The sequence below is a fragment of the Acanthisitta chloris genome, unplaced genomic scaffold (genome assembly GCF_000695815.1).
Source record: "Acanthisitta chloris isolate BGI_N310 unplaced genomic scaffold, ASM69581v1 scaffold2146, whole genome shotgun sequence".
NCBI lineage: Eukaryota > Metazoa > Chordata > Aves > Passeriformes > Acanthisittidae > Acanthisitta > Acanthisitta chloris.
This window is the reverse complement of record NW_008679619.1, coordinates 90358-102754: the sequence shown is the minus strand read 5'-3', so window position 1 is coordinate 102754 and position 12397 is coordinate 90358. Positions and strand designations below refer to the sequence as shown.

General features: G+C 40.9%; 1 protein-coding gene across 1 annotated transcript in view; it reads right to left on the bottom strand.

Annotated features, from left to right (window-relative positions):
- SERGEF (secretion regulating guanine nucleotide exchange factor) overlaps positions 1–12397 on the bottom strand; it is a gene marked incomplete at its 5' end in the record, with an annotated part of 158170 nt that overhangs the window by 56826 nt on the left and 88947 nt on the right. The window contains one exon of the mRNA XM_009077371.1: positions 9085–9121. Coding sequence (XP_009075619.1) covers positions 9085–9121 — 37 coding nt within the window. The remainder of the gene's footprint in view (positions 1–9084; positions 9122–12397) is intronic.

Below are 12397 nucleotides of genomic sequence, written 5' to 3'. Positions count from 1 at the left end.
AACAACTTCCCATCCACCTTGGTTTACAAAAGGCTGCTGTGATGCATGTATTTAGTCCTGTGCAATTACAGCCATACAAAGCATACATGTGTCGACCCAGAAGGGTCCCTGTCCATCACCACCTGCCAATATTTCACACATATCCTTACAACATCATCTCTCAGACCTGTCACTGTCAGCACCCCTCCCTTCAGCTTTGGTTTTAAGAAGATTTTTCTGACCTTCATAACTGAATGAGAGCAGAAGAAAGATGTGACCAAAATGCACTGTAAAATCCAAAAACTGGGCAGCAAAGATGACTTTGAAATGTGCATGTGTGGAAAACCCCAAGCCATGGTCAAGTCAGTCTCAAAAGGACAAAAAACATCCATACCTCAGATGTTCTTATAATGCAGAAAGCTACCTAGAGAATTTAAGATGGTGTTAGTAAGACACACACACACACACACACAAAATATCAGAAAAAAAAAGCTTCAGAGATTTATTCACTTACAGCATGTAACTAACTAAGCTGGTCACAAATATCTAACTTGTGTGCTGGCAGAAAAATATCTTAGTCCTCCACAGAGTAGCTGGGTAGTGAATACACATAAACATGGGGGTGTCAACCCAAGGTTCTATAGCAAGATATTCCCTTCCTGGAGAGCCACAAATCCCACAGCATGGTCAGGGCACACTCCCCATGCCAGCTTTCTAAATATAAACCAACTTTCCCTCCTGTCAGCCCTATAGCTGCAGAATTTCTGCTCAATGATACACTTACATGTGTAAGTGTTGAGGATGTTGCATCTACAGAACTCAGAATTATCAGAACAGCTTACTTCAGTGCTGCTCAGTAGGATGGTACTGAAGCCTTAATTTGTTGCAGTTCCAAGTGCTTTCAGCTGCTTTGCTGGCCTTGTGCTTTTACTTGGGTGAGCATCTCCTACATGCTCTAGATGACTCCCTGAAGACAGACATTTGTACTTCCTTTTATTTCATTTTAGAGCCAACAAACACTTAATCTCACTTTGGTGAGCAAGAGTGCCTATTTTTGTTATTTCTGTTTGCCTCCTTGAAAATTCAGATAAATATGCCTTAGATACACTGGATATATTTTTCTTCTACTTTGAAGTAACTGCTACGCTTAGAGCCTGCAAGTAAACAAATACGATCAAATCTAATTTGTTTTCTAAATACTTAGTGTCCATCCAGTGAACCCTCTGCCAAAAGACAGCACGCGTCTGTGCTGCAGATCCCACTCTCGAGTGTGCTCAGCCTCCACGATTTTCTAAAACCAGGTGGAATGACTCTTCCTTTTCACCAGTCCCTGCAAGGAAGGACTCTCTATTCACTCTGCTTCAAGCGAAATTTCTGCTTGGTAGCATTTGCTGGTTGTTTGCTGGCTTCCTATGACAATTATCTCCTCTAACTGCCACTCACAGTTCCAGCTGGATGGTTTTAGCTGTCACCAGAGGTTAATATTGCACGCTTGCCTCTTCCCCATCTTTTGGGGGGTTCTTGACACAGCAGATTTATCCCTGTAGATGTGATACTGTGTCTCGCAGGAAACGGAATGACAGCGCACGAGAGCTCAACTCGAGACAAGCTCTAAGCTGACACCACAGTGATATGTAAAGTTCAATTAAAAATTTTACAAGAACTATGAGTACTATTTTACAAGGACAATGAGTTTTTCCATACAGAAAAATAGCAGCTTTTATCTTCAGAGCCTAAGCAGCTCTGTATCTGGTAGCAGCAGGAAGCCACACTGTAAACAATATGACAAGCACTGCATTATTACCTGTTTATATGCTAAATGATATAAATTAAGATAGAGACACACACATACACCAAGATTCATCATATTTTAAAACTGCCTCTCTGAGGAGAAGGGAAGTGATTACAACTATTATTAGTCGTAATGCAGTATTAAAACAAAAATAAAAAATAAATAATCCGGTCCCATTACTCTCTGCAGTTCTAAAACACACTAAGAGACAGTTTTTCTTTCAAAGCTTTCACAATCTAAATCGACAAGCCACACAGAGAAAAGATGAAGCCGAAATAAAGCATTCTAGAGAGTCAAATCACCCAAAGTGTTCATCAATACAGGGACAAAGTCTGGAAGAGAAAGTAGCTGTAAAATCTGGACTTCATTTCAGTCACAGAAGATGCAGCTCAGTCGGATCTTCTCCTAAATTTTGGAGTTTTTTCTAGGGAGTCAATTCCATTTTTTCTTGTGAATCTCATTAGCTTTTCACAGGAAAATATCCATCCTTTCCTATAGCCAGCAGCCACTGACTTGAGACAATTTGGATGATACAAGACTATTTTTAGCCCCATCAGAAGGCTTTTCCAAATGCTCAAATTAGCATTTCCTCATTTCTCTCCTCATCACCTTACACCCACAAATTCATGAGATAGTTGGCAGCTTGGCTTTCCATTACCCCTTGGAAAAGAAACTCTGAGAGATCAGAGGATCAGATTTTGTGAGTATAACTTGCTGAAAACAACAAAAAACGCATTTGAAATTCATTTTCAGCTCCCATCTTACCAAAGGAACAATTAGTTTGCCTGGAGCATGAAACAGTCTACAGAAAAGAAATACAAAGTGAGAAGACATTCAAAAAACACTGTTAGGGCTCACTGTATCTAAACATGACAGAAGAACTGTGATGTTGATTCTTTATCCAGCTACGTAGAAAGCACTCAGACAGGTGCTCAGGTAATGACATGAACAAGGCTGCTTTTTTTGCAGCAAATGTAAGCGAAGCAGCTTATATTTTGAAGGGCTATTTTAACAGTCAAAACCACATTAAGAGCTAAATGACATACAAACCAGCTCTGCCAGGGGACAAATTTAGAAGGCCGACATATAACCCGCATGAAAATGACAACACTGATGGTTACTCGAAGTCCTGCCAGGTGCCCTTTAATAAGCAGAGAATGTGATTAGTGTTGCAATGCAAAGAGACAGCGTGCTGCAACATGACTCCATGCTGGTCTGCCAGGAAACCTTTACAATAGAGACCCCGGCTGCACTGGGATTTTTCATGCATAATAAATAAAGCAACAGAGTAGCAGACCCAGGCTCCTTGCTGAACACCAGTGCCCTCCACTGTGTATGCTGCAGATTCCTCCAAACACCACAGCAATAGAGAGAATTTATGATTTCTCTCTTTATGACAGACTGCTGAGTCCCCTGGGACCAAATGTCAGACACATGACTACGTCTGCCGCTTCGTGGGGCTGCTGCGAACGTCTAAATAATACTGTCAGCATAACGCAGAGATCCGTCCATCAGCCTGCACAGCCTCCTCTCCCCATTGGTGCTCACTCTGCCATGGAAATAGATCTTTCATAATCTGTTACAGTACTTCCTCGACTGATGCTTTATACAATAATTCAGTTGGAATCATGGAACTTTACTAAAAGAACGTCACTCCTTAATTAGGAGGTTGTGGCTCCCACACAGGAACCCCTCCAGCTTCCTTACTACAACGTGGGGAAGCAAACTGGGATGCCACTAACATCACCAGGATGTGTATCACCAGCTCCTAAGTTTTGATCATCTTGATACATTTGTTTTCCAGCTCATACTTGCTATGTTCTTCCAGCACAAGAATATAACATGTGAATTTTAGAAGATCATGGAATACAACAAAATACAACAAAAAACAACTCTTTTACTGCCCCTCTAATACTTTAATTCAGACCACTTCAGATACAACCTGCCATTTGAGCAGAGGGATGTCTTACCCTAATTTCCTCTACAAAGACTATCCTTCCATTATATCCAGTACATCCTCCTGGAATACTGCGCACAGTTCTAGTGTTCTCAATGTAAGAAGGACATGGAACTGTTGGACTGAGTCCAGAAGAGGCCACAAAATTAATAAGAGGGTTGGAGCACCTCCCCTGTGAAGCCAGGCTGAGGAAGCTGGGGTTGTCCAGCCTGGAGAAGTTTGCATGGAGAACTCATAGCAACCTTCCAGTGTCTGAAGGGGCTACAGGGAAGCTGGAGAGAGACTCTTGGTTAGGAGCTGCAGTGATAGGACAAGGGTTAACGGATTCACATTGAAGGAGGGGAAATTTAGGCTAGATATTAGGAAAAGGTTTTTGACTGTGAGGGTGGTGAGACACTGGAACAGTTTGCCCAGAGAGGTAGTGGATGCCCCAATCCTGGCAGTGTTCAAGGCTGGATGGGATGAGGCCCTGAGCAACCTGATCTAGTGAAGAGGTGTCCCTGTCCATGGCAGGGGAGTTGGGACTAGGTGATCTATAAATTCCAACCCTTAAAATTCTATGATCCTGTGGTTAACTTTAGTATTACTGTTTACTCTCCAACTGGATAAACTGCAGCTTCAGAAGGATGTCAATGCCCATGTCAAGATACTTAGAGCTGTGGTTGCACATGAGCCACAGAGAAGACAGAATCTTGAAGATTGTTCTAAAATACAGCAAGCAAAAAAAGGCAATGGGAGACAAAACTAACCCTCTTCTGGAAGGGTCTATGATTTAGCAGGAAGCTGAGAAGTGATTTTAAAAATGTTTCAGGATAATGTTTTTGCATTGAACACAATGAAATGGGGCTCGATGGGATCAGCCAGGGACTTGTCTCCATATATGCCATTTGTGCTTCCATGTGCAAAACATGCTTATGGTTGGGTGGCCAGGTTGGGCATTTCGGGTTGGTTTTGATTGTTTTAACATTAATTACATGGTGTCCTGTCCACTACCATTACTCATGGGGAAAAAGAAGTGCTAAGTAGGTATCCAGAAAAGAAAAAGCCAAAGGTGACAGAGACAAGTATCAACCTAGCCCTGAGCAGAAGTCAGAAGTCACTATACTGACCATGAATGTGGAAGGAAAAGCCATTTGCACTATCTGAAGTAGCCACATGTCCAAGCACTTATTCCCTTCAAAACACTATACCAGAAAATGTTAACTTGAAAGATCCATGTCTTTCTCTTCCAAACACACAAATTTCCATTTGAAGGCTGCTTTAAAGCCGAACTTAAACTGAAACTAATTAGCTCTTAAAACTGTTTCTAAAACAAGCAGTTCTCCCTACACATCCTCACTATCTCTTGTTTAGAAGATTTTTATTGGTTTAAACAGGTTGAGAACACTACTGAAAGCAAGACCAAAAAGGAATATTTATACATTACCAAGGTTTGGGGGAGTCAGATTATAGAATCATCATCCTCATAATGTTGGGGGGGTTTTATTACTACTATTTTTTTAACTACTTCAGAGAGGCTTGAATAAAATTTGAAGGTTTAATTTTTACTAAAATAGGACATTTGCATTTGGAGGCTTTTCAAGGCATTCTGTCCTGTGCCCTGTGGTTGCAGCACAGTCAAGGCATTGCTGCACTTTATAACATCTCTAAATCTGTGTAGTTAATACTGCTTGATTATTTAAGTTGCAGCATTGCATGAGCTGCATGTGGTATGCTAAGTGTTCTCTTAAAAGATAACTATTCTCCTTTTTTAAACGGAAGATCAAAGTCATAGTGGGGACCATGCAGTCATCTGTTCATAGAATCATCAAGGTTGGAGGAGACCTCCAAGATCATTGAGTCCAACCATTAACCTGCCACTCTGCTGGAAACCCTAAACAAGATCCTCCAGCACCAGATCCAGATGTCTCTTAAACACTTCCAGGGATGGTGACTCCACCACCTCCCTGGGCAGTCTATTCCAGTGCCTGAACACCCTAACAGGGAAAACATTTTTCCTAGCATCTAATCTGACTCTCACCTGACTCAATTTATGACCATTCCCTCTAGTCCTCTCCCTGCAGCCATGGCAGGAGAGATCATCCCCCACCTCTCTACAACCTCCTGTCAGGTAGTTGCAGAGAGCCATGAGGTCACTTTTGAGCCTCTTCTCAAGGCTAAACAACCCCAACTCCCTCAGCCCTTCCTCACACTACATGTGTTCTAGGCCTTTTATGAGTCTCATTGCCCTTGGCTAGACTCGTTCCAGCATCTCATAAGTGCCTGGTAAGTGTCTTCTTCATAAATACCATTTTAAACACACACTTTTTAGTGTAAGAATCAAACCTCCTTACTCTTTCAGCATTGAAAACAGTATGTATTCCCAAACGTGGCAAAGCTCAACTTTGTGACAGTGATTTAGTTCCATTATGTATTTCAGTTGTTCAAATATTCTGTCTTAGTATCATGAAGTTCAGTGCTACACATGGCAGCTATCATACTCAGATATAAAAGCCACCTTTGTCATCCTCAGTAAGTACACACAGTTTTCAGTGTTAGAAGATGTTTTTCATATGAGATGTTATACAACATTTATTAAATAACTACCCATTTCTTTCAGTCAAAAATAGGCTGGCTCCCATGATGATTAATCTGTGATTGAGGTGAAAAGTGTAAGGTCTTTTCTTCCTAGGCAGGGATTTCTGTTCTCAAGTAAAAAGTCATACAAACATGAAAAATATTAAAATACTTAGAAATTTTAGAATTAGTACCTAGCATCTAATCTGAATCTCCCCTTATGCCCATTTCCTCTAGCCCTTCCCCTGCAGCCATGGCAGGAGAGACATCCCCCACCTCTCTACAACCCCTGTCAGGGAGTTGTAGAGAGCCATGAGGTCACCCCTGAGCCTCTTCTCAAGGCTGAACAAACCCAACTCCCTCAGCCCTTTCTCAGGTGTTCTAGACCTTTTCTGAGCCTCACTGCCCTTGGCTGGACTCACTCCAGGGCCTCAATGTCCTTTTCAGAGTGATGGGCCCAAAACTGAACACAGCACTTGAGATGCGAACCCATCAGTGCCAAGTACAGAGGGACAATCTCATTCACCATCCCGTATCTCTTTCTCCTTTATATCAAACATTTACCTCATGATAAAACGAAAACTGAAGGTCTACCAATTTAGCCACAAAAAAGGGAGTACGTGCCATCCCAATGAAAAGAACAGACAAATTTTGCACTGACTTCAATAGAAGAAAGCAAGAAAAAAAATTCAAACAACTGAACGGTACAAATTGATGCAGACTATATAAAGTAACATGAAAAAACCTGAACTGCTTGCTAGCCCTACAAATCAAACAGCTTGTATCACCAGCAAGATGACTGGAACACAACTTCAGCATTTGTGGAATGAATCATAAATCTAGCCTCTGTGTCTTAAAAATGCTTCTATTTAAAAGATGATGCAACAAAGAAAGCACATTTGTATATACAACCAGAAATAGTGACTTGAATATTATACTGCTAAAGGCTTTTCATTTTACCTTTCATATCAAAACTTGAGTTATTTCAGTCTAAAAGTCAATCATTCAAGCATTTACTAATTAAGAAAGACATTGATGATATGGTTGTTCTAAATAACGCTTTGAATGATAAGTTATTAAAAAATTGTACAATCAGGAAGACATATTTATGGAAATATGTGTTATATCTTTTAAGGACTACACCAGCTGACAACTCTGAACTAAGAATGACCAGTGATCAGAGAAATCTTACCACAGGATGTTTTAAAAAGTTGACCTTTTAAAAGCACATGTAAAAATTCATTTCAGGGATAAACTAAACCGTAGTTCTTCAGTTCAAAGATTTTTACCATCACATTTCTGTTGTCCTTAAAATAAAATTGACTAGCTTCCAGCATTGATAATTTCCCCACTGAATTCAATGAGAGTAGCACAAAGCTTAGATAGGCATATGATGTTCTTTACATATGCAAAGTTCTTAGTTTATTGTAACTATCTTGTAGAATTTCTTTCCCCTACCCATTTTTTTCTCAGAGATTTCTGCCTAGAAGGCAGAAAGCTTAAAAGGACATAAGGAGAGAGAAGGTTGTTCAAACTCAATGCTTTGCTTTCATGCACACTGGAAGAATCTGCCAGCAGTACATTTTTACTTCATCAATTCAGCAAGAAACAAGATTGCTCTTCAGTCGACATTCAGAAGCACCAGCCTGACAATTAATACAGGCATGTGACACTGAACAAGTAAGGAGAAGCCAAAGGGAAAATCTTTTCTTAAATCCAGTCATAAACTAAGTAGAACTTAACAAGTTCACTACAAGGTTTAATTGGAAAAGGATAATTAGACATTATACTACAGCGTATATGGAAATACACTACATACGCAGAACATCACTTCTGTGGCCACTTAATGAAGCCTAAAAGATTAAAGCATGGAATCTAGGCTGGACACTATAGAGCTGCTTTTTCTACATATGTCAGACCACACTTAAGGAAATTCTTTACTTAATATCTCAATGCATCAGTCATGGCGATCAAAAATATCATTGTGGATGGAGCACTGGCTGAAACTTAGAACACTGTTTCATTTCCAGCTCTAATTAGCAGAGAATTCCTTTCTTCATCTGTCTTGCCCTTGTCTTAATGAGGGTGATTATGCTGACCCCCTTTAGAAAGCACTTGAAAATCTATGGTTAAAAATGTTCTTAAACAAGTCGTTATAACTAATAGCAATCATGTATCAAACTTCAGTTCTCAGCTCATCACATGAAAGCAAGAATCTGATTGTTCCTGGAATTAGTACACAAAATTGAATTTCTTCACCGACATTAGCTTCCTAGTACTTCCATCATTATTACAACAGCCATATTATACTAAAATGCACGAAAGAACCTGACTACCACTAACTGACATTTTGAAGATTTTCCAAGCTTTGAACAACAAAAGACCCAGGATCTTTTTTTTCCACTGAAAATTTCCATGTTAATCATTTCCATCTTGTTAAACAAAGATACTTTTGACCAGCTTCAAGCTTAGATGCTATTCTGTATCTGCAGCTTGAATTCTTGCAACAGCTCCAATCTAAAACAGGCTGGAGCACTTTGCAAATGTATTCTGCTGTTACATCCAGCAACCTCTCCCTCCTTACATGGGCTGGTCTACAAGGACACATTTTCATCACCCCTATTTATGCCACAGGTTTCTCTTCTCCTTTCGTCCACATCTATATGTTCCTTTCCTCCTTTCAGCTGCACACAGTGCCCTTAATCACTCAGTATGATTGATGTGCATGTATTTCTTTCATCTTGTGCTACTAAATAAGGAAAAAAGGTGAGAGGATTTGATATAAAATTAAGCTACTTACCAACTACTGCCAGATTATGCTCTGAGCCGCACGCGATCTGAGAAAGAAATATGAATGACTAAATGAGAACCTGCTTACCAGTAGGGAGACAGTCACAATTATGACAGGAAATTAAAAATTAACCTGAAACAAACAACTACAGTTTGTAGGATGCAAAATCAGGGTTGAAGTGCTCTCACTTTTAAATGAAATTTTATTTGTAGCCTCACACAGGGGCTTAGTGGCAGGGAGACATGTATGTTTGTTTTGTAAATAAAGAGGTGTTTTCTTTTCCAAAGGCAGCCACCAGTGACATTTCAACCCTTAGAAGAAAGACCAGTCATGATTCTGCAAAAACATCACACCCTTGACAACATCCACTGGATCCAACAAGACAGTTCACAGGCATAGAGAGAACACAGATTAAACCTTTGTGAGCTCAGAGCCACACAAAGACAGCAGGGAATCAAAAGGGCAATGAAGATCTCCATTTTTCTTATCTATACTGTTTTTCCAGAGGACCACTGAAGAACTGCTCAGAGTATACAGGCTCAGTGTGCTAAACCTGATGTGGTATGACCCCTATAGTCCTTTGTGTAGAATGGAGAAGAACTGCCATAGAACTCAACTCTTCTAGTGGCTTATTAATGATGGAAATCAGTTATGAATTTCTTTTCAAAGCAAACTCATAGTCAAGGTATTTTTCTTCCTTCTTTGCAGCTACTGTGAACATGTCTGATGTTGCTTTAGCATGTATCACATAGTATCACTCACTGAGTTTTCATGAGTTCTTCACAAATGACAGTAACACGAGCACCGAGAGCAGCCTCCTGTCCTACTGCAAGGGCTAATCTTTGCCACTGAATTCTTTTCCAATGTCACTGCTGGCATAACTGTCTGATGTAATACAGACTTCACTTTAAACACGGTTACTCTGCTGAGTGTGCTCAAGTTTTTATTTAAATGCAAGCAAACCCCTCAAAATCCTGTGTCTGGTTCTCTGTCTTGCACCTACTTGCCCATTACACCTACTACTGAGATGAAGAAAATAGTAAGTGCATTCTTCTTAAAGTACATTTGCAATGGTAAAATAAAACAGGAGTATATCCTCAATTACACTGCAAAATAGAAGTCCATGCCATCAAAGTTTTATGTGGTTTTGTGTATGCACAACTTCATATCTTTTACAGCCAGAGAAACAGCTATAACACCTTAATGTCTGCAGAACATAAAACCATAGAAGTTAACAAAACAGACCTTGTACTCAGCTCACTGTGCTTGGGTATTTACTGGAGAAGAGATACCTGAGACTGACACACAGACTAGCCTGAGTACCTGTGTTACAAATAAAGACTGTAAGCACTATTACTCAAGGCACCTGCATGATAACTGTGACAAGGAAACATTTGGGCAACGCCATACCAACACAGCAATGGCAAGGGAGACTCTTTGGGATAGAGGTACTTAGCCAACACATTAAAATGCTTGGGAAAATGGGGCAAGAAAAATAATTCAGGTCACACTCCAGCATGGCCTCATCTTCAGAAAAATCAAGACAAAGCAGCAGGAAAAGCAATGCCCTTGCAAGAGCAGGACTGCATCAAGTCTTTTATTTCACAATACTGCAGACAGGAAAAGCTCTAAGTCCTGACCATTAAAACACTTAAATCATCACCATATCCCACATAACTATCCTCACCACAAGACAGAGCCCTACACAGGAGCAGGGCTGGTTCCTAATGCCTATTCACTGGCTAATGCTCCCACCTATGCTTCTCAAGCTTAAAGGTTGATGCCATGGAAACTAGATCCACACATGGAAACACACGCAAAGGCTTTCTAGCAAAAAAGCAAATTCTTATCTTCACCAAGTGCTAAAAATTGGATATACTGAAGCCACTGCTAATAAAATAAACACGTTTGATCTGAGGTGTGAATAATCCTATCTTGGCTACTTCCCTAGGAAATATACTAACATAGGCACAGATTCAAAAGCATCGGCACAATAGAATTGCTCAGGCTTGTGGCTAATGCTGCCAGGATTCACTTCAGAAACACTACATTTAAAATTAAAAAAAAAGAAAAGCCCCATATGAAGAGGTGTTATTTAGATTGTAAATAACATTCCCTGACGAAGAAACATTTACTTCCTGTATCTAATCACAGCAGCTACAGAGCCTGCAAAGCAGATAAAAGAACACTGGTGATCTCAAACAGTTTTGCAGTCTATGCATGTGGCTGTTCCTCTGCCCACTGTTCAGAGCCACCCACTGACCAGCTACCAGGTGGTAAGGGAGTCAGTCACACCAGTGCAGGAATTGCTGTCTTACACAGACTTGCCAGTGCTGGGAGCTGCCCCCATGGCAGCCCCACACAGCCAACGCGCTGCAGCTCTGGGACCTGATGGGCACAAGCTACCAGAAAGCACAAATGATCAGTGCTGCTTCATCCCTTTTGGGCAGGTAAAAGCCACCTTGGTGGAAGTGCCAACTTTGCTAACAATGACTGAAATCAAGCAAAAATCATAAGCTGCTGAAGGCAGTGCCCTGGATTCACCTTCGACAGCCCAGAGCAAGGACAGCATATGCCATGCACCAGCAGCACTTCTGTGCTCCAATGAGGAATTTGCTAGATCGAGAGCACAAGGTTCACTGCACCTCTGCCTTATCGCAGGGTGTCACCACCTCACAACACAGACTGACTTGGTAGGAACACCCAAACAGAAAAACACCTTCAGAGGACTCTAAAGTTAGCTTTCTGGTACATCTTATTCACCATCCACACACAGGATTGCTGCTGGCCTCCATACCAGTGACTCTGGAGCTGAGGAGGGACCACACCACAGAGTTTGCTCCATGAACAGTGCTGCCTTGCATTTTTACAATCAGCTCTAAAATGTGCCACCCCCTTTTTTCTCCATGACTCCCCACAACAGGCAACAAACAGCCAAGAGTGATTGATCTGCTGGTACAAATACAGACCAGACAGAGAACAGCATTGCTGAACAGATGTTTTATACTTGTATTAGATATTATAAACTCTGCAGTCAGTGCAGGTCACTGAGAGAAGCCTGGTATTTACTGCAGCAACCATAATTTTCTGGCTACTTCTCTTCTCCATGACTCCCCACAACAGGCAACAAACAGCCAAGAGTGATTGATCTGCTGGTACAAATACAGACCAGACAGAGAACAGCATTGCTGAACAGATGTTTTATACTTGTATTAGATATTATAAACTCTGCAGTCAGTGCAGGTCACTGAGAGAAGCCTGGTATTTACTGCAGCAACCATAATTTTCTGGCTACTTCTCTTCTGTCCCCACGTGTGCTGTA